This window comes from Rousettus aegyptiacus, unplaced genomic scaffold (genome assembly GCF_014176215.1).
Source record: "Rousettus aegyptiacus isolate mRouAeg1 unplaced genomic scaffold, mRouAeg1.p scaffold_m13_p_2, whole genome shotgun sequence".
Classification (NCBI taxonomy): domain Eukaryota; kingdom Metazoa; phylum Chordata; class Mammalia; order Chiroptera; family Pteropodidae; genus Rousettus; species Rousettus aegyptiacus.
Window position 1 is genome coordinate 87,119,699 of NW_023416295.1, and position 23,896 is coordinate 87,143,594.

The 23,896-nt window shown below is 37.5% G+C and overlaps 1 protein-coding gene across 3 annotated transcripts in view; it reads right to left on the minus strand.

The window, feature by feature from the left end:
• The window catches only part of CNTNAP5 (contactin associated protein family member 5), a 723,905-nt gene that overhangs the window by 290,628 nt on the left and 409,381 nt on the right, over positions 1-23,896 (minus strand). For all 3 annotated transcript variants that reach the window (XM_016161356.2, XM_016161355.2, XM_016161357.2), the window contains exons 9-10: positions 19,681-19,830; positions 16,737-16,908 (exon numbers count right to left, since the gene is read on the minus strand). In XM_016161356.2, coding sequence (XP_016016842.2) covers positions 16,737-16,908; positions 19,681-19,830 — 322 coding nt within the window. The remainder of the gene's footprint in view (positions 1-16,736; positions 16,909-19,680; positions 19,831-23,896) is intronic.

Here is a 23,896-nt window from a genome sequence, read left to right on the forward strand (position 1 = left end):
ATTAATTATGCCTTTCCGTGTTTTAATTTTTCCTTTAGTAAAATCAAGACAATTCCCAAATTATTTTGAGAATTAAATAAGGTCTTGTAGAACGTGAATGAGTGCAAACTTTTATTACTATTTTCATCTATACTTGAGGTGGTTTGAGGCACAGACAAAGACTGTGTTTTTCTTTAATCTCTTTTTTGTAATAGATGTTTTTCCCAGTTCATAGAGAGAAAGAGATTTGGTCTGCAGTTGATAACCTCAGTTTACTACTCAGTCCGTGTATGCACATCTGGCATTTCCATTCTCTGTTGCTAACCTCAGGAGCTGATAAGAAAGGTCACGCTTAATTTTATTATTTCATTTCATTTCATTTCATTTCATTTCATTTATTTCATTTCATTTATTTTATTTTGTTTTATTTTATTTTATTTTATTTTATTTTATTTTATTTTATTTTATTTTATTTTATTTTATTTTATTTTATTTTTACTTATTATTTTTTTATCCATTTAAGTTCCATCAGTGTCTTGTTTACTTGAGCAGCACACCTGACTTCCTGGAGGGAACTGAGCAGCTATGGTTCTGTTGTATGTAGTTAAGATCTGCATCTGGGGTGTGAGAGGTGAAGCAGAGACCTGAACCAAACTCAGTGGTCTGGGACTGACTCGTGACATAATCGCAGATGGCCAAGCCTACTGCTAGTGATTCTAACCTCAGCCAGTCAATAGCTTTATTATTGGCCCTGATGAATTTGCATCTGTTTTAGGAATAGGCTCTGAATCTTATTTGTTTAGGTTCTTTTTTATTATTATTAAACATAAACGTATGAAAAATGTGGTCTAAAAAGTTGTATATTAATGAGAACCTTAGTTGAAAATGTTCACAATTTAAGCCCGTTTAGGTCCATCAAGGGGGAGACATGGACTCACCGAATGCAAGTAAGAGCTCACAACTGTAAATAGCAGGGAGAACAGGGATATATCTGAGCCTTAGACAAAACTGATCCTGGGCACTTGTTCCTCCCCAGCCTTTGCTTTCTCTGTGGGTTGACTTCACTCACTCTGCCTGTGTCACATCTCCCTCCCTCTCGCAAGGAACATAGCTGCCAATTGCTAAATTCTGCAACCTAAGGCTTCCTCTGCTAGAAAAGAAGCTTCCTCTCTAATCTCAAGTTTAGGACTACCTGGAAGGGGCCACTTTGGTCCCTGCTTAATGGATCAGTCAGTCTACCGTGGCCACAGGCTAAAAGTCACATGAGAATGCAAAAGACCCACAAAAACATAAAGTGGGAAGGGGAGGAGAAAGAGTAATCCCAGATAATGACAAGATGAGAGGTCTTAGACAGGTAAAGTTATATAAATGGCTTGTAAAGGATTTCTTATGGTTCCCATTCTAACCCCCTAATCTGCATACTCCCTGCATTCACTGTATTTAACCTTTGTATAAAAACATTCCCTGTCATTTTAGGGTCAGCTTAAGTTATATTCCAAAAATGAACACTTGGGCCAATCCTACACTAGTCTGTCTCCTCTCAATATTGATATTCTACACCATAAAGTTCAGTCCTTAACTGTTCATCAATAACATTTATTCAGTTGAAATTGAATGACTTCGATTGACAATCAGTTCTTAGAGGACTGAGGGCACCTCTCATTTTTAATTTTTTTTTTCTGTGTCGCTAAGAAAAAAGTGGTCACTTACCCTGCTTTTTTCCCCCTCCTACTTCTGTGGCAGATAACAGTAGTCATTCACTGCAGGTACCAGTAGTTATTCACTGTAGGCTTTCTCCTCTAAGCCTAAACTACCATGGAATCCCTCAGGATATTGTCTAAAGCCAGCATCACTAGCATCACAGTGGGTAGAGAAACTGCAGCCACTGCCACTTCTAGGGATTTAGAAAATAAATCACACATTGTGTTTCTTCCTTTTCCTTCTTGAATTTCCCCAAAATATTTATATATGTGAAATAATGTTAACCTCTCTAATCATTTATTAAATGCTACACTTAATGTGCTAGACTTAGGGCTAGGCCATTCTAATAACTATTTCAGTCAATTAATAAAACAGCCCTGTAAAGCAGCTATCACCATCTCTAGCATAGAAAGAATCACAAATTAAGCTGCTTATTTAAGATCACAGAAGTTTAAAAGACAGCTGGAAATACAAGTATGTACATATCAAAAGTAAGAACTATAAAGAAAAAAAAGAGACACAAGAATTGCCTTAATGGGACATGTTTGCTTTTTTGAGAAAAGGGGAAAGGGAAGGCTAATGATCCTCTAGTTCTCTTTCATGCCAGCTTCTAAAGCCACTTCCTCTACACTACTGACCACCTCCTGATGTTTGCTCTGATTTCTTATACTCTAGGATGGTATTTCTAAAACTGTGTTATATAATCTGTGGCAAGATAATTTCATAATCAAATATGTATGTGAAGTTGTTAATTCTAATTAAGTCCCCTCTTGCACAGGTTATAAAGACATAGGTGTATGTGCATGTGTGTACATACACACAGATTGAGAAATTTTGCACTAAAAAAACTCATTTAATCTTTCTTTCTCCAATATTTCTCAAATTTATTTGAAGAAGCCACTTTTCACAGAATACCATCACATCAGGCAGAACTATTCACGTAGTCTCTCACTGTGTAGAGGAAATTTGTATGAGTCTATATTACAATGAGCTCAATAAGAAAATTTATTTGTTTAATCTGCTGAAGTATTTCTGAAATAGGGATCAACAGACATCCTGGATATTTGATAAAATGAAGATTCCAAGTGTCCATCTCATATGGACTTACTCAGAATCTCTAGTATTATAGGGTCCAAAAATCTGCATTTTCAAAAAGTTTTCCAAGTGAGTTTATGCATTCTAAAATTGGAAAATACTATCCAATAGGGTTGGGATTAAATCTTAAGATTACTTTTAATCCATCAATAGCATTAAAAATTGTGATAGGTTAACATTTGTGATCCGTGTGGCTGTACAGACTTGGGTAAAGTCAACCAACTACAACAAAGATCCCTTAGCAGGCCTTTACCTTGGGAAGCATTTGATCCAAGGGTTGAGCTCTCAACCTAAGAAGCCCTAAAATCCAATTTTGACAGTTTTTCAGGACTATTAGTTACCAAGATTGGGAGTCATGCAGGTAAACCTCACAAGACACTGGTGTGTACTAAAATTCCATTTATTCATTTATATTGAAAGCTATGATTTGATTTATAAAGGGCCTGAAATTTCTATCAGATTGACAAACATGTCTTATTCCTTTAGGTAAGCTTTATGAGGTTGCAAAATATAAGAAAATTTTCAGTAAAACTTGAAAGCAGAACAGGGTAGTGACAGAATTTCTAGATGTAATACCACAACTCTTTGACAAGCTGATGCAAACCCACACTAGTAAGTGAACTCACACAGGTTTTGTTGGCCCATCAGGGTACCTTCTTACTCAAGTTCCTTGGATATGAGCAGGCAGTTTTTGGAGATCTATCAATAACTCTAGCATGCATTAGGATATTTGAGATATAAAAAAAAATGAAGATTATCTTATTATTAAAAATAAAAACCAAAACCTTATGGATGGTCTATAATTAAATTAAAAGTATATATTTGCTCAATATATGTCCTCATTTAGAAGATAATTTTGAACTGGCCAACAAATACAGCAGAAGAATACTTGGAAGCAGTGAAGTCATCGTCTTAAACAATATAAAGTTTCTGACATTGTGAACTAAAACAGTTAACCAACTCACTTGTGTGTCAGGATCTTGGGAGAAATTAAGGCAAATGTTGATAAGCTTTTCTTTACTGATGGGAATATCTTTGGGGAAGAAAAACTGTGAAATATAGCAACCACATCTCTCCACAACCGAGGCTACCAGAGGCTGCATTATACCCACTCACAATGTCTTAAATTCTGAGGCCTATACCTGATCTATATAATTACCCCTGGTGCATCCCCATGTTGCTGAATTAGGAGAAAAAGATCAGCTTTATGAGGACTGGCCTGTACAGTGTCTAGTCCTGCATTATCTAATGTGGTAGATACTAGCCACACATACCTATCTAAATCTAAATTGTTAACAACTAAATGCAATTAAATTAAAATTTTACTTTCTCGGTCATAATATTTATATCTCAAGTTCTCAATAGACTAGGTGTTAGACAGCATGAAAGAGATCATTTCCATCATTGTACAATGTTCTATAGGACAGTGCAGCTCTAATCCAATTCGTATTTGAATCACTGAAGCAAACATGTATATTACAACCCCATAGCCTTCATCTATTCCTATAGAGAAATATTCAGATTCACAGTGGTCCTACGGAATGCAAGGTGTGCTTTTAATATTATTTTTATCTCTTCTCATTTGGTGTTGTACTGGAGAAATAGGCTTCTTTTTTTAAAAAAAAAATTATTATTAGTTTCAAGTATACAGTACACTGGTTAGACATTTATATAGTTTATAAAACAATACTCCTGATTGTTCTTTCTCTCCTCTGGCTCTCCACCTAGCCATTACATTAATGCTAACTGCATTCCCTATGCTGTGCTCCCCATCCCCATGACCATACATCAACTACTAATTTGTATTTTAACCCTTCCACCCTTTCCCCAAGCCTCCAATTCCCTCCTCTTCTGGCTGTCACCAGTTTATCCTCTGAGTCTGTTTTTGATTAGTTTCTTCTTTTCATTCCTTAGATTCCACATATAAGTGAAATCATATGGTATTTATCTTTCTCTGTCTGACTAATTTCATTCAGTATAATAACCTCTAGGTTCATCCATGCTGTTGTGAATAGTAGGATTTCATTTTTTTTTAATGCCTGAGTAATATTCCATTGTATCTATGTACCATAACTTCTTTATCCAATCATCTGTTGATGGGCATTTAGGTTGCTTCCATATCTTGGCTATTATAGATTGTGCTGCCATGAACATAGGGATGCAGAGATCTTTACAAATTATTGTTTTGGTTTTCTTTGGATAAATACTCAGAAGTGTAATCGCTGGGTCAGAAGGTATATTGATTTTTAATTTTTTGAGAAACCTCCATACTGTTTCCCATAGTAGCTGTAGCAATTTGTAATACCACCATAAACAGGTCTCAATTTAGTTCTTCAGCTAAAATTAGCTTTAGTTATTTGATTTTCAGTATTTATGATTTGGTCTCTTACAAATCTACTTCATTTGACATATTCTTCCTTTAGAAATGTCAGCATTATTCCAGGTATAGTCCAGCCTGACATAGATATTTTGTGTATCCTCAAGATAATCCATTAAGACCTATTAGATGTTGAGCTTAAGTTTCAAAAAATAATATTATTTCTTTTATTTTCAAGTTGTTCAGGGGCCCATTAACTTCTCATGAAAATACTTACTAGCTATATAATCTCAGAAAACTTATTTAACACCCACAAATCTCGGTCCCCTTATTTGTAAAATGGAAATAGTTTATTTTAAACATTTTATTATAGCTCTCCAGAGATTCGAATTTGTAGAGAAAAACCCCAGCATGACCGATGGCCCATTGATGAGTTCTACTTAATGTAGGTGATTCTGGCTAAAGTGTAGGGTAGAAACAATCAGGAAAAACCTCTCGAAAAAATTTTTTAAAAATACATCTTCTGTATATGATGTATTTGTTTTTTTGGTTTTTTTTTTTTTTTTGAAGAAGTGTTAGATGGTATTTGGGAAATGTTGCAGATAGCTCTTTAGATTAGAAGGCACTAGAGAATGTGACCTAGCCAAATGAATAAAATCAATGTTGTTTAAGTCTCTGCTAGGCACTTTTGAAAAAGAAAGGAAATATAAAGACAGTGACAGAGAGTAGATCATATATAATCTTAATGTTGCTCTCTGGACTCATGGGAAACCTTTATTCTCTTCAATAACTTCACTTTCAGATACACATCTGACATGGTTACAGACACATTGGCACCTCTCTGTAGCATTGTTTTTGTTCTATTCCTAGTGGGTAAATAATTACAATTTCACAAGTTTTCCCAAATTAATCTTTAAGACCTGTTTAGAGCTCACTAAATCCAGAGGGTGCACACCCCAGATCCTATCAGTAGGAGACTGGTGACATCTTTTAACAATCATCAAAGTTATTCTGTATGCTTCTCCAGTTTTCTTTTACTCAGACTTCCTTCCTCTTGTAGAGCTACCCCATTTTTTCCTTAAAGCACAAGATTATAATAAGAATAATGTGTTTGTATGCTTCCTTCCACTGCAATATTTATAGACTACATTGCTCAAATACATTGCTATGGTTTGCTTGTCTAATTTTATGATGGCATTGCTAAACAAAAATACTCTTGCTCGCTAGTGCTTACAGAAAGAGCACTTAACACCATGTGAACGATGACAGCTGGCACCAGCTGCTTTTATTAGGCACTCTTGCTATTCAAACAGAGAGTTACTTGGTATGAACCACATTTGAAAATTTTCAAGATGAGAAAGAGGTGAAGGGCTTTAATTCCCATATCTTGGACAGCAGTCAACCAAGTTTGAAATGTGTAAAAATATTAACTATTATCGAATTCTTTCTATCGTGTAGCAATACTTTATCCCATTCCAGAAAACATGTTGAGTTTTATAAGCTTTACATGCAGTTCACCCCTAGCTACTTATAGGAAATGCTGTTAAGATTAAAATTGTTCAACAAAGAATTGCAAAGCACGTGCTCTCAAATAAATGCATCTATAGGCATCAATAACTTTCTCTGGGATGGCAAAATACAGATATAAAGCAGGTAACAGTCATGAGAGCAAAATAAAATAGAGAAGGAAAGTTCCAGAGACATTCAAATAAGGAAAGATAATTGTGAACATCAGGAGCAGCCAAGAGAGATCAAAAAGTAGCTAGGACATAAACCAAACTTTGAAAGATGGGTAGAATTTGGGTGAAGAACAAATGGGAAGAGAACTACAAGCAGTGAAATAGTAGCAAGTGCTGAAGGCTGAGATGAGGCTGGCCACTCTGGGACAGGCTGTGGTCTGCTTGAGGAATAATTTTCCCACTTCTACTCCCATGTCTGCCTGTCTGCCAAAAGCAGCTCAGATGTAGCATCATGCCTCTCAGTGACTTGAGCTCCTCTGTGTACAGTGTCTGGTTTCTTGTCTGTCTCACCTACTCTTAAGCATTTTGAACACAGAGAATATATATATTCTGAAACATTGCAGATGCTCAGTAAATGCATATAGATAGAATGATAAATTAATGTAGTGGAGATAAAGATGAATAATAAAGGTGAATAGGACAGAGAGGCAAGGTCATGAGAGACTTCTAAAGGCAAACTGGGAGATTTGGATCCTTGAATTTAATGCCTCAGGCTCTATTATGCACTGGAGGGCATGTTAAATGCATGTGCAGAAACAGAAATTTCACCATAGCTAGAATTGTAATAAAAATATATATTTTGGGAAGTGGAAAAGATGTATGAAGCAAATCGTCACTAAGAGAATAGTTCTCAGCTATTTTATTTCCCTGTCTAAAAAGTGATTTTACATTTAGTATAATTTTATCAAGAAAAGTTGTGTTATAAATTCACAATGATGTGGAGAATAAAGTGGTTACAAATGAAAATTTTCAGGTAGTCAGGAGCTCATCCTTGGAGCCTATTCTTATGTCTTCCTGTAGGACTGTGCAAAATGTGGATTCAAAGAAATTCTATCATGGAATTCTAGGCTTTCAGAGCTGTGAGGAGGTGCCCTGCTCTGTACCAAGGCTTAGTTTTCCTGTACTTCTCAGATATCTCAAATGTTGAAGAATTATTTCATATCACTGGAAACAACAGTAATTTGTATTACTCTCATTACTATTTGCTCAAGTCCTTGCCAACCACATTTTCTCATTTTCCCTGCAGTGTGTGTGTGGGTCTTCTCACTTAAACTCCAAGGTTGCAGCTGCTTAACATAAGTAAGTGTAGTAATTGGAATGACCTTTATAATGTATATTCCTACTGTCACTTTCAGAAGCTCAGGATTTATGAAAGTGCCAACTGAAATATCATTCTCACCTTTACACTGGTGTTGATTTTGGGCGAGTAGACATAAGACATGAACATTTTCCCTCTCTATTTTGCTAAGTGTAGTTGTAGCCTGTATAATATCAGGAATGTATTACTAGAAGTAAACTCTTTACTCATGAAACTAGGGTAAGGGGGCTGGGGAAATTTAGTAAGGGGATGTTATTAATGGCAAATACAAAAATTCCCAACACATTCATGTTTTGGGAAAATGTAGGAAATTTTTTTTAGCTGAAATCTCAGTGAGAAAGTCTCTTCTCAGAAAAGAAATTTTGCCTTATCCTCTTAGCCCATACAGCAGACAGTGATATCAGCAGAGGACACACAGGTAGGAAGTTGAGTTTAGAATCACCAGCCAGAGAATTTGTAGGAAACACTGGAAAATGCAATTCCCTGAGAAATTCACTGACTCAAGGTTGCAGTGACCTCAGAATAGTTACCTTTGCAGAAAATAAGGATGCATCTCTCTTTCTTGGATGCTCTCAATAACTTGCTCTCCCTGTATTGTTTATTTGCTTCATGCCAGTATTTAAGAAGTTATATGTCTATTTCCATCATTATTTGGTCAAAATCTGTGTCTCGCCATGGAGCTTTCTGAAGTCAATGATAGTGTTCAGTGTTGAGCACTCAACTATATCTTTAGCTCCTACCAGCACCTGGCACAGCAGAGATGTTCCAAATACAAGAGATGAATGAATGAATGAATGAATGACCTGTGATAGAGGGAAAAAAAAAAAAACAGACTCTGGATCCAAGGACATGAGAAGGACCAGAGAAGGGGAAAAATGGCAAGTCTTGCTCACTCCTGGGTCCAAGGACGAAGAAATGGTCTGGCACATAGTAGGCACTTAGAAAAAGCTGTTGGGTGAGTTGTTGGGTCACAGGAAGATTAGCAGAGAACAGGGCCACCTATCGGCAAGAGCAGCAGGAACCGCATTAGGACTCACTGGATAGTGTCATATCGTGTGTGCTGTGTGTGTACCTATACATCTATGTGCACATACATGCTGACATTGATGCATATAATTTTCATTTCATAGCGTAAGTTTTTGTAATTCTCAGTAAAATTATTTGGCCTAATCTACAAAGCTCGAATTGCTTAAGAACTACATCTGAGATTATTTTCATATTTAAAGCAGGAATAGCCCACTACCTAATCATTATAGTAAAAAATAATGTTTTTTGGCATGGGTAAAAGCAGGTAGCAAGGTGATAATAACATCGTTCATAATAAAGTTAGTGGTGTCCTCGATGCACTGGGCATCACACGAGTCTAGAGACTGTGAGTTTGATATGCTAAAGTTGTTTCACACAGTCATCTGCTCTAGGTTTGTTTGTCTGTCTTTGTCTTTTCCAGGTGTTGAGACATCCACTGCTTAGTGCACAGTATATCCTGGTTTTAGGAGAAAAGGGTCCTGTAGTTGGCCTAATAAATCATGTTGAAAAGCTCTTTTTAAGATAAAGCTAAACCTGGAGGGAAGATTTCAAATCTGTAACTTGAACCAAGAGAAAACATTAATCACTTGTCTGAAAAATAAAATAGGTTATGTATGTAGGTAAATTATTCAGAAGAATATCATCCTTTTCTCCCTGTGCCTAGGTCTTCTAAAGTCTGGCCTGCTGAGATGCATTTCTGTCCTTCTTGCTGTCAATTTTCAGAACTTTCATCTCCCTGTTTAGTCAATGCTTGCCACAAACTCCAAGAGAAGGAAGTGATAACAGCACCTCACTCTTATTTTACACCCATAGTGATGAAATGTGTGCGTCATCCCCTTTGACAGCTGAGGGAGCTGAGATATGAACAGGTTAAGTGATTAGTTGTGTCCAAAGTTGTGCAAAAATATAAATATCAGGGACTTCACAAACTCAAAATCCTGAGTTTAATTTTGTTTTGAGGGAAATTATTAAACTTACATTGCCATCAGTTTCCTCACTTGCTAGTCAGGGAGCCCAGCATTACCTTTGGATTTTTGAAAGCTGAAGTGAATGGTATATTATGCTTCTGACCAAACACGTGATACAGGGAGCAGTTGGGTCTAAGTATTCAAAAGTCTAGTCACGGTAAAACCCAGGTGGCCAGATTCCAGTTCTATGAGCTTCCTATGAGATATCTTAATTCAAGGTAAAAGTAACATAGAGCTAATTTTAGATTGAGGTTTCACTGTAGAAAAAGGTGAGGACATGTTAGCAAAGGTCCTACTTTTCCCCAACTCAAAACTAATTAAGGTCTTTTTTTCTCTTCTAGCTTTATCTATAAATGGTGCTTACCAGTGGACCACCAATGAATTATTTTGGACTTGAAAAAAAACAGTGTTAAAAGTCCACAAGTGCTTTGCCTCAGCAGCCAATCGTTGGACATCATTGCAGATGACGAAAAACCAAATGTAACATTGATTATGTATAAGGGAGGACTGGAGAATGTGAAAAATAGATGGAAGGTCCTTTTAAGGGTATTGGGTTAAGGTGAAATTGAGATACAGATTGTGAAAAGGGAGTTATAAGGAAGAACCTCTGTCTTTTTATTATTATTAATTTGATTATCAATATATTTTGATCATTATACATGTTTTCCACAGAGGTAAATATAAGCACTCTCACAGAAGTGACTTGAGAAGCTAAAATAACTTTTTTTTTTCATGTTTTGATCAAGATCAGAAGTTTTTCTTAGCTTCTATATTGTCTAAAACAGCAGTCTCCAACCTTTTTGGCACCAGAGACCTATGCTCCTAGAGTAATCTAATAATGCCTGATTATCCAAGGCGGAGCTGAAGTGGTGATGCTAGCTCTGGGAAGTGGGTACCAATACAGGTAAAGATTTGCTTGCTTGCCTACCCCTCACCTCCCGTTGTGCGACCCAGTTCCTAACAGGCCATGGGCCAGTAACTGTTCACAACCCTGGGTTGGGGGACCCCTGGTCTGAAATATCCCAATTTCATAGCTAATATTTCTCAGGAAAGATGACCTAAGCAATACTTATTTCCTCACTGCTCTCTGAACATGCATAACTCACCGCAACCTTGTAACTATAGTTCTTGAAATGAATCTTTCATCTTCAGAAGTGCCTGTGATAATTCACCCAGTTCATTGTTCTGGCTTTGTTTTAGCATTGAAATTTCAGATTACAAGTTATTGAGAAAGAATCTCACCATCTTCTGACTAGACAGAATGAAGTGCTACCACCGGCTTTGTTGGCGCTCTGTATTTTGTATGAATCAAATGTACCTTGATGCTCTTTCTTATGCATAGGTAGAACACTACCACTTCATAGCAAATAATGACCCACTTCTCTTGTGAAAACAAGTGATCAGAGAGATGAGGTTGGTTACAGAATACAGATGCACCCATTCAAAGTTACTTATTCAGATCAAATTCAGGTTTCAACTTCCACCAAAGCCACTATTCTGCATTGATGTTTGAAGAGGTATGAGGTAGGTGATAAGGAGTCGTCCTCATTTAAGACAAAGACAGATAAATCAGTAATTTTTCCTGGGCAGTTCCAGATGGAGGACCCTTATAAAATCAGTTCAAAATCTACCTCCTCAATATAGTCCTTCCAAGTTCATTCTAAGACTCCTTCATTCCCTAATCAGCCCGAAGAATAGATAAAGATGATCTTTTGGTGGAGACTTTAGCTCTCTTTTAGTCTCTCTCAGTGGGCTTGTCACAAGATTGTGACAATAGCTGCATGGATGATACCCCTCATCTGTGGTGATCCATAAAATGCAGCCCATATCCTTTCTTTTCCTGTATTAATATAAATTGCTTTGTGGTATGAACACAAGATGAAAAACCATCATTTTCCTGTTTCACGATTTTGCCGAACAACGTAGGCGACCCCCAACTACAAAGTTAGAGGTATTACAGTGCAAAGACAGGTATAATCTCTCTTTGACCAAGCTCCATGGTTTGTAGCCAGGCTAGGCTACATACTCTCTGTGTGACCTTGGATAAGTTACTTGGTGCTACTGTGCCCTAATCATCTCATTCTATAAAATGAAGTTAATAATATTATCTACTTCACAAAGTTGTTATATGCTGTCAAGTTCCCTATGGCATTGTCTCTAAGTTCTCTTTTACCTGCTATTATCAATATAGACTTTCCCATTCAGGCACACAGATGTTCAGCACCCCACCCCTTCTTTGTTCCAGACTGATGCTCTCCAATTCACCTTCATAGCAAATAATGACCCTCTCTTGACTTCTCTAAACCCAGCCTAGTCTTCTAGTTCTTGAAATCTCTTTCTCAGTGATACTCCCTTGACCTTTCCTGACTACTAAAGTGATTTCAAGCAATAAATCACCCATATTTATATGAATAGATGAATCAGCAACTCCTGGATTGAAATTCTAACCCCACCAAACACTAATCATGCAACCTGAAGCATTTACTGAACTTATATTAGCATCTCTGGCCTTATCTGTAATATCAAAATAATGGAGCAAATTGATGGCTCTCCAATTTGAGTGTGCATCAGAATTACCTGGAGACTTGTTAAAACTCATAAGACTCCTCTTACCCAATGTTCTGATCCCACAGGTATGGATCAGGGTCTGAGAATATGCATTTCTAAGAAGTTCCAGGTGATGCTGATACTACTGGTCTGAGAGTCAGGCTTTGAGAACAATTTTGAGGATCTTGCAGGACTGTGGAAAGAATTAAGTGAATTAACATTTGGAAAATGTTTATTCAGTAACCATTATATAAAATATAACCTTTCCTTTTGCTCCATGAAATAGACTAAAAATAATAAATAAAAACAGAACAAGTGCTCTTGTTTTTGAATTTGGCCCCATTCCATAACTTAAGAGAGAATACCATATTGTTGCATTTCTCACTTTAGAGTTAGAAGCGTAGATTGTGTGGGCATTGCCCTTACGATAACTTTTTTGGCACCCAATGTAAAGATTTTCAATTTTAGAGAAGAACTAAAACATATGCATTATACTGCAATGTAATCTTTTTATATAACATACTGTTTTTAACAAGTTCCCACACACAGGGTGAGTTTTCAGCATGAATCTGTTTATGGGAGGTCATCCAACATAATGCTTCCCCATTCTCAGTATTTACAACACTCTAAAATCTGAACCAAGAAGGTAAAATCTTGATCAAAGAATTTAGCAGATGTTTCTCTTAAAAGAATGAATGCTGAGAGAAAGAGAAGTGGTTATGGAGTGAAAAGCTACATTTTATAACTTAGTTGGCTACAAGAAATCTAAAGCAGTGTTTTACATGTGATTCACTCATTGGAAAAATAAACTGTTTAGTTTTAGAGAGGATTAGAGCAAAAAGGTCTCCATAGGATGCATTAGGAAAGCCTGCAGAAACAAAGTCCCTGCTTCCATACTTGGTTTTGCCACACTGCATGACATCCATTTTCTTCTATGCAAAACCAGAGCTGAATAATCTCTAAGGACCTTCCCCAATGTCATCATTCTATGAGAAAGGGACCTGGGCAATGAGACAGGGGCAATAGAAACTTTTTGCTGCTACCAAAAAAAAAAAAAAAAATCCAGATGAAATCTGTTTCTATTGATCTTTATGAAGGTGTGTATCAATATTTTTGGTGGGCACAGTCACTTAGATTATAATAGTACCTCACCACATACAGGGGGTGAGGTTTGTCTGGAAAAAAAGATTAAGCTGTGCCTTTCAGTGGTGCCAGCAAGTCGACTGTCATCAAAATTAATATAAAGACAAGTCATATTTATTGGCAGCTGCAGCTTTTCTAAGACCATATTCCCTTCATCTAAAATATCCCTTTACTCAAGTACATCTGAGGATCTTTATTTATATTCATAAAGGTTTTATTTGTAATGGGAAACAGGGGAGTGGCTGAATGACAAAGACCAGGGGTATCTGGAGGGAGATGGAATTCAGTTGACTCTACAGTGTCCCTTGTACTGAATTTAACAATCCTTTGGAGCGGGGCATTGAGACAGAGTTGCTGGGACTTCTCAGGGACCTGTAAGACTGGCACTCCTTTTGTACAGAATCCATGCAATCCTATAGACAACAGGATTAGAATCTTTAGGGCAGTTGTTCTCAAAGAATCTGGTAAAATGAAAATTTTATGGCCCACCACAGTTATATCAGAAACTCTAGGCTGGTGTCCAGCAATATGGGTTTTAACGAGCCCCTCTGATGATTCTGATACAGACATGCTGGAACTGACCTCCACAATTAAGGAGGCATTTATTTTCAAGTTTATGTGCATGAATAAATTGGAAAATAAGGGCCATCATAAATGCTATGTCCTAAGCACATCACATGCTTTCTCATCCTGTCCAGGCCCTGAGAATAATGCTTTAGGAGAATCCAATGACCCTAACATTGGTGCCAAATTTATAGACTTGTCCTAATGGGTGGTGATTGGTGATTTGTTGTCCAGAGGGGCAGCTCCTCTGAACAAGTGGGAATCAAAGCCCAAAGCAGTCATGGAGCAGACTGATGTGTGGTATATCTATGAGGATCCACCCCAGAAACTGCTGGGGATTACTTGGTCATGGTGGGGGTGGGAGGAGCTTCAGAAGGAGACCTGGGTTTCTCTTCTCCCCATGGAAACTAGAGAGTTTGAGAAATAATTAATTAAACAAAGTCTTTTATCAGTTTCCCCTTCTATTAGAGACACTGTCTGATAAATCAAGAAAAAACATACCATTTACCCACAGACTAAGCACAATCCCTTATAATTATATAATTAACCAAAACACAATTGTATGTAATACAATTATACAGAGTACAATTACACAAAAGTAATGATGCAATGTAGATGGCAATGACTTTCATGTAATCGAAAATGAGAGCTTCCTTGATTAGAAATTAAGGTATGATAGGCCATCCCTATTGATAAATGTTCCCTCTATTGACCCACACTTTGCAAAGGCTGTGCTAGCTGAAAGAGTCAGATACTTACTCCCCATCATTAATAAAGACTATGGAGACGGAAACCACTCCATGTAGTATATTTTATTCTGAGGTCTCTAAACTAGAACATTCTAATAAAGCACATGTTTTATTATCCACATGTTAAGCTTTTCAAATAGAAAAATAGATAAAGTAGAAGAGCCAGAATGTCTGTGTGATTTGTTGATGATGTAGTGGAATTAGCAGAGAAACATGCTCATAAAGTTTCAAATTAAACCAGTCATTCCAAGTATTAGAGACAACAATGATCTGCATAGCCAATTTCTGTGCAGCTCAGTAGAGAAACCCACTATTTCTCATTGTTCTACTTGACTGGGGCAGTGACCTTCAGCTTTGGGTTGGTTCTCTTTTAATCAATCTTTCTTCCATTTTCTGTGTATTTTTTCTACTAGGCAGATCTACCTGCTTTCTGATTCTTGCCTAGAGCATGAAGACAAAGTCTACAGACACACAAAGTTCTTCATGATTAATACTGGTCCACGTCTCTAACCATTTTCATGTCATGTGCTCTACCACAGTGACCTACAATCACCATTGATCAATATTTTATTAAATCTAAGACACTAGTCATTATAAGACATACCATTATTTTAAATGCCACTAAGCTACATAAATACTGCCAACTAGACCATTACTATCAACTGTAAAATGTATCCAAATATTACAGATTTTTTTTTAAAAAAAATTGATGTCCAAGCATGATGACTTCTGTTTCTGGGCCATTTCACATGCTGCATTCTCTCAACTCATCCTAAACCTACACATTCCACCTCTCAGCCAGGTCTCTTTGTCCTATAAAATTTGCTCATCATCACTTTCTGAAAAACTTTTTCTCTACACCAGACTAAGTTGCTGCTGCCATATGTCCTACAAATAAGTGTAGACTTTTTGGAATGTGTACTTCATTGTAATAGTAAATTTATTCCCTGATAAAACTTGAGTAAAGATCCTATTTCACTAACACATAAGCTAGCACTTAACACATATTATTCACTCAATTAATAATGACATTTTAACTAGGATGAGTAGAACCAGAGAAATGAAGGAGGTAAGTACCAGAGAAGAAACATGGGGAACATGGAGAACCTTGCTGAAAATCCATAATCAACCCTTTTTAATTTTCTACAGTGTATCTTTGAATCTAGACACTTACAATGTAAGAAGAGCCAGACCACAGGAGAAAGAGAGGGAAACTGAGCTTTAGCTAGATTTGCGGGTTGCGTAAAGTGCTGATTCTCTCTGTTCAGGTTTGGTCTCTTTTGGGCCAAAAAAAAAAAAAAAATGGGTCAGGGGTAGTGACAGAAAAGGTTAGTCATCTTGAGTCTCTGTGTACCATTGGGTACTGCCCAGACTTCTGGGATAAGATTCCCTGCAAGCCTGATGCTCCTGATGCTCATCCCCTGAGTTAGAGAGGATACCCACTGCAGTGAAGAAGGAAAGAGTTTAAGAGAAAAGTGATTTCTCTCTCTCTCTCTCTTTTGCTTTATTCTTAAGTTAAAAGCAATCAAATGGTGTTTATGCACAAAATTTTAATCCTTTCACAAATTTATAGTTTGATTTAATTTGCATATCCCATTTCCTGCAAGTCAACATGAAGAGAGACTCAACTACTTTAAACCATTTTTCTCTGGTTCTGAAATCCTTTCAGAAATATTTTCCATTAGACAACTCAATTATGTCTAATGTGGCTAATGTCAGTGGATTTGAATTTTGCTTAAAGAAACTCATATTCAGAACAGTGAGATTGGGAAGGGGGTGGAAGAACAGACGAGAAGAGATAATAATTACCTGTCTTTGATGCTACACAGATCAATGTGTAAATCACTAAAATTCCCCAGGGAACCTTGCTGAACTGAAATGAGGTCCTTGGGCTGGTTATCAATAAAGATGAGCCTCATGCAGCCTTGGAAAGCCTTAATGGGATTTAAGCATTGGGAAGTGGTGAGATTGTCAGGGCACCCTGTGGGACAGAGAAAAAAAATGAAGAAGAATCCTGAAATGATCAGTCATTGCTTTGGCAACCTATCGATGAAAGACCTTGAGGTCTAATTACTGTGGTGCTTTTTCATTCAGAGTGGTGCACACATTTTTGTTGTAAATCCTAGCATTTTCAAAGAGGGGACAGAATTGGTACAAAATAGGTATACTCAATCACTGTATAAAACATAAAACAAACGTGTTAAAGGGAATACAAATGCTATTACATGTATCTTGTTCTTACTTCATTTTTCCTCTCAGTAAGTTATGTGCCATTCTTCCGCATGGTATGCTTCACTCTTCCTAAGGAGCAACATGTTATAACTGCTTGGAAATGTCAGTTCTGTCTTGAAACACACTTTTAAATGCACAATTCAATTTTGAATTACACTTTCAAAGGAAATTAGGCTTTGGGTAAGGATGACAGCAGAGTAATTATCTGGTTAATTGTTAGCATTAACAGGCTTAGTTCCTGACAAAGGTACGTGTAGAAACGTAACTGGAATTTTAATGCAATGTGCAAACCAAGTGCAGATGCTAAAGGAACTAAGAGTTTAAATGCACATAGTTATGAGGTTGTAATAGCACACATGGAAGGTTAATACCATACCTTTTTAAAGGGTGTTCTTCTAAAAATAATGCACCATATGTAGTTAGCGTAGCTTTAACCAGTTCATATCTAGTTATTGAGGCAGATGTAGAGCAACATAGGTATGAGAGCTTAGGTTCTTTATAAACTTCATTTCAATTGTTTTAATAGGTATAGACCATATGGGAATGCAAGCTTGAATACATGGCAATAACCTATAAATAATTGGGAATTATTTCAGCCTTTTCTAATAGATAGTCATTGCTGGGCTGAAACCCGGCAGGTGGTTAACAGCCCACAGACACACACATTATAAAATGAAGAGAAATGTTACGGCTTCTAATTGAAGCTGTAGAGAGAATTTATGTAAGTTGACTATTATTACTCAAACTCATTTTTAACCTTCCTTAAGTTTACAGTCTATGTGTGGGGCATTTGTTTAAGCATTGTTCCAATCACAGATAAATCATCTCTCATGCCCAGTGCCCTCTAGGAACACTTCTTTAACCAGAGTAGGGGAGGGCATTTTGATTTTGAGGCATTCATAAGATTGCTTTTCTCTTTCTTTCGGAAACATTGCATATGATGCAAAATGATAGTCTGTGAGATATATTTTGGAGCCCTAAGATCTTCCTTCCACAGCCTATTTATGCTATATCAATTGGCATCATTTTGGTGTTGCTAGTGGGCTGTGTAGAACACAGATCCTGGGGTGAATCCTCATTTTACTACTTACAATTTTTTTCATCAGCAAATGCCAGTCTTACTTTCTGTAAAATGGGGCTACCTCACAAAGTTACTGCATTAATTAAATGAGATAAGACACATAAAACATTTATAGAGAATGGAAAAGTTCCCTTATAAGAATTTGTTATCCATGCACACATGGAGAAGATTTGAGATGAAGGACAGAGGCCTATCCTGAAGCTCTAAAATCAAACTATAAGTGTACTGTTCCACACTACTTCCACCTAAGGACACCCCAGTATGTATAGTACATCTGTACAAAGTCCCTTTTGTAGTTCAAAGCTTAACCACATGTCGTTGCCCTGAGAGAATTGATTTGTAAATTCTATTAAAGAGACTGCACTTTATAATTTTACAGAAATCTTCTCTTCCATCTCCATATGGAAAAAGAATTGGAAACTATAGACCAGGTACAGTCTATGCTTATATTTAGACAAGTTGAAGAAAATTTGTCCATTCCCTGCCAGGTAGGAAGCCCTGTGCTATACATGTATACCCTGACCTCACTGACCTCTTCTAGCAGTTCAGATTTGTTTTCCCATGGACTTAAACACAGAAGTTTAGGGGCCATACATGTCTTGCCCAAGGTCAGACAGCATTGAGATTAATTACTCTTTAGAAATTGTTTCTAAAATATAAACAACTAAGAAATTAGATATTAATATTTTAATGAAATATTAAAAAACTAAATACAATATATATGCATCTATAAAAATGCAGTAGATGCCTAGTCATTTATTGTTTATCTTTACCAGTTTGACATATTTTCATCTTAGGAAAGGCTCCCAGGCTTTGCCCAGTATTGGAGACGGCAGGATCTGTACTGGCTGCACCAAGTGGAACTACAAGCTCATGGACCTTTTAGGTCTTCCTTGTTTTTAGCTGCTCCACTCATGGGCATGGCCTCCAGGGATGTGGAGAAGAAAAGGTTGAGGGATTGAGACAGCAAGCTGCAGAGAAGTGGCCTAGATGGGTGAGTTTTCTGGCTGTTCCTTCCTACCTGGATATTTCCTTTATCAGGCACTGCTGACTGCTGGTACCTTCTCCAAGTTTTCAGCTGAGTTTCTCCTTTCAAATGTGATCACAGAGCTTGGCAGGACTATAAAAATCTCCTTCGGACACATTATGTAACACCAGCTCTTATACTTGAGTTCTCTTTTTTTCCTCAGTACTGACCTAGATAAATTTATATCTGCACAGCTGTGAAAAAGTTTGCTTCTCGTTATTTTGGGCTTGAGGGTAGGCGCCTCAGTGTGTGTGTGTGTGTGTGTGTGTGTGTGTGTGTGTGTGTGTGTGTGAGTGTGTGGTGTATTCGCAGAATTGTCTAATTGACAAAGAAAGAATCATCAGAGTGAAATAATTGTCCACTGCATTCTTTCTCCCTCCTTTATTTTTAACCTCAATAGTTGGGAAATTTACCTCCAAAGTAGTAGCTATTTCCAGAATAAATCTGTATCCGGGTGGTGTCCTGAGTCGGGGATGCTGCATCATTATCCAGGGTGAGAGTGATGCGGTTCCTTCTAGCGTTGATGCTGACTGAATGCCACAAGCCATCATTCAAGTTGCTGCCTGAAAAAGAAACAGGAAGGGCAGACATAGGGGTGATTGATTGGGGAGGTTTGGGGAAAATATAGCTCATTTTCCTTGCCTACTGTGGTCCTTGTGTATTCTCAGAATGGTCCCTGCTCATCACTTAGCTTAAAACAAACACCCAGATGCTTCATAAAAGTCATTTTTCTTCCTCTTTTACCACTCACTTCTATTTTTTTTTCTTGTTTTTAAAGTGGCTAAACAACTTTAGATGTTTGGTTTAAAAACAAAAGGGCAAAACACAGATTTGGATATCTGCTGCAACCCAAGGTAGGTAACATATTAATTACCCTATTGTTGCAATATAAATGCAGAGTAAAAGGCTGATAAGAAAGACCCCTCAGAATGTTCCTGGTGGTTTATCTCTGGGTTGTGAGATTACAGGCAATTTTAGTTTTCTCGCTTTTTTCCACTAATGGCTTATATCTTTATTTTAGCAAAAAATTAACTATTTTAAAAGCAAAAGTAGAAGAGGAAAGCTAGAGTCCAGTGATATGCCAGCGGAGGCAGCCTCCTGTTGGAGAGAGATAACAGATTTGTTCAATTTCAACCTTTTCCTTAACTCCTTATGTGACACTGGCTGAATGAGCTGCCTTCACTGAGCTCTGGTTTTATCATCTGTAATATCAGAATTTCTAGTCTGTATTATAGTTCTTGGGATCAGTTGAGATCAGGCAGGGAAGTGCCTAGGGCAGATGGGGCCATGGTAGGTGCTTACTAAAAGTTAATTCCCCTCTCCTTCTTTTGCCCCAGATGTCTTTTTTGCACACTATACTGCTGGCCTACCGTATTGAGAAATCTATATTGGGAATTAGTCATGTGGGTATGAACTATTTCCTCCAAAAGTTTACCATTTATGAAAGCTCTTTGTGTGCCTATTAACCAGTTCAATCACAAAGATATGTCTTTGACAATAGCAGAGAGTGTACATTTATATACTCAATAGACATGTATTCTACTCGGCTATGTGTTCAGTTGTCTTCTTTTTTATTGCCTCAGTTTCCTCACATGCAAAATGGGGACAACGATTATACTTCCAGGCTATTGGAAGAATTATGCCAGCTAACACAGCAGAGTATGTAGAAGAGTTCATGTCACATCATAAGTAGACAATATTTGCTAAAACAAATGGACAGAATAGTAACTACAGATGGTACCCACACTGGGGTGTATGGGCATTAATATCACATGGTCTCTATCTTGGGGTAGGCCATAGTTAAGTGGAAGAGACATATGTAAAGTGGATTAAAATTCTGTCCTTTGTGTATTTCAGGCTAGTGGGATAGACAGTGAAGCAGGCAAACAAAACTTGTAATTTGGGGAGGAACAGTAAATATGTGGGGTAGAGAAGAAAGAAGGCCTAATTCATTCCATATGAAGATCCTGAAACGTTTCACAGAAGAAGTGGTGATAGTTTAGGAAAGTTTTGAAAAATGAGCAAGAGTTTGTTACTCCAAGAGTAAGAGTTACAGGAGATAGGGGACCTGTACAAAGAAACAGAGGTTTGTAGTGAGAAACAGGAAAGACTAGGAAGGCAGTGAGAAGAGGAGCCACTTACCCGGGAGAAAAGGCTGACTAAGGAAGACGTAGCAATGATGACCTTTGACACATGATTCTGAAGGGCACTTTACCCAGGTCAACTGTATCAGAATCTCTGGGGATGAGGCTCTAGGCATTTGCATTTTCAGAAAGCTCCCTGTGCAGCCAGGAATGAAAATTAGTGCTTTAGAACATGGGAGTCTATGAGGTGACTTTAGCATGACCCAGCTGGAGGTACATGTTCAAAGACTGGTGGCAGAGGCAGATGTTGGGAGCTTGGAGGGGACAAGGTTGAAAGCAAAACCAGTAGGGCCTACTGCTTACACAACTCCAATAGACAGAATGATGAGGGTTTCAGCCCAATGACTATAGTGAAAATGGACAGTAAGTATTGTATCAAGAGCTATTTCTAGGGGTAAAAGAGATCAGACTTGTTAGAGCCTCCTGGAACAGTTTCTGAGAAAACAGCTAGGAAGAATACATTCAAAATCAAAGCAGATGTTTGTAGGGCTCCTCAAACGTTCGTGTGCCCCTGAGCCTTGGGAAGGCTGGAGGCACTACCCAGGGAGAGCAGAGCATCAGACTGTGGCCCAGATGAATGGCACTGGGCAGCCATGCCCCATCTGCTCAGAACAACCTAGAAGGAAGGGCGCTCCTTGCATTTGCAGCCAGCTCCCTTTCCCTCGGTCTCCCCTGCATCCCTGGACATCTGCTTGGGGTGGAGGAGGGAACCCAGAAGTTTCTCAGACTGGCTGCCCTATCTTCTCCGAAAGACCAGAGTCTGGGTTTTTACCACAAGGATTCTAATAAGATACAGGCTCTGTCAGGTGTTTCCTAGTGATGAACATTTCAAGGGTAATTGGAGAATGTAGCCAGCTGCAGGTTTTCACTTCTTTTACTTTCTTTACCATAGTACTTTAAAAACATCTGCATAACATATGACATTGACTGCATTTGAAGACAAGCTATAGACTGGGATGGGAGTTACTAGAATTCAACATATAGAGTGTAAATAGTCCTTAAGGTGGATATCAGCACAGAGAAGAGAGTCCACACAGAAGCCACAAGGAGTATCCTGTCTAATTAGAGATGCAACTTCTAGTTACCTTACAGATAAAAATGGCCTGAGAGAAGAGTTCTCAGCATGAGTGCACAGGGCCAGAGCATTAGCTAGTCTTCTGAATCTGAGTCTCTTCCTCTCCCATATCACTGTCCATGTTTCTGTCTTTAAAATCATCAGTTAATGAGGGTTCCCCTTGTCGTCTGTTCTCTCTTTGTGATCTGCTTTTCCATCTGATTTGATCTCTTTTGCTCTTTGCCTGCATTGTGCCTAGTCTGTGTGAAATCTTAGCTCTTTAAGGGAGAATTATTAGAACAGTAGTCCTTGATACTGACCACATAGAGGGATCACCTGGGAGTTTTTGAAAAGACAGGCCTGGGCCCCATATCAGGATAATTAAAGCAAATTGCTGGGCTAACCCCAGGCCTAGGGCGTTTCAAAGGTCCCTGGAAATTAAATTGTGCAGTCTGGGGCGGGAACTACTCCATTAGAGATTTCAGAAGAAGGAAAGAGGCTAAGAGAAATAAGACTAGCTTAGAGGAGGTGACCTGGGAATAAATCCCAAGGCAAAGAAAGTGCCATATTTCCTCTGAAAACCTGCTTTCTACTCAATTCTGCTAATCTATCCAAAATAACACCCCTAGAGGTTCTTAAGGTTTAGTTTTCAAGAACATTCTTTTGAAGGTACAGTTTTAAGTGCTATTAAATATTCAAAAAATAGGGAAAATGAATTCTATCAGGTTGCTTTTCTCCCAAAACTTCCCTCAGATAAGTAACTCTGAAAAAAAAAAAAAGTTTTCAATGTAGAGAACAGGGAAACAATACCTGCGAGGTCGATGGGGCAAAGCCTCTAAGGGATAGAAGAACAGGCTATTTAGGGCCACTTTGTAGTGCTGAGCACTCACAAGATTTAGGAGGCATAAAAGGTGGGACTTGGGTTCTAGAAAGACTATTGGATGATGACAACCATAAAACTTCTGAACTTTAAATTGATCTCAAATAATATGTCATCTCCTATCTCCCAGACTGGCAAAGAACAAAAACAAGTTATTTTCAATATTAGTGGACATTAGCAGAAAATTTTATATATTTCTGGTGATAGCATAAGTTTGTACATTCTTTCTGGAAGGCAATATACCACTAAGTGTCAAAACTCTAAAAGTGCTATAGATCATTTTTCGTGAATTTTATTCTGAAGAATTAATCCTAAAATAGTAACAGAGCTATACCTAAGATTTATAGTGAAGAGATCATTACATTATTATTTATAATAGCAAAATTTTACAACTACTAGTATTTCCAATAATAATAAATTGGCTAAATCAAATATGGTATATTTAATACCATGGTATATAATATAGTCATTCAGAATCATAATGTACAAGTCATAAAAAATCATTATATACTGATAAGTGAAAGACTCTAGGTAAATAGTATGAGCAGCAT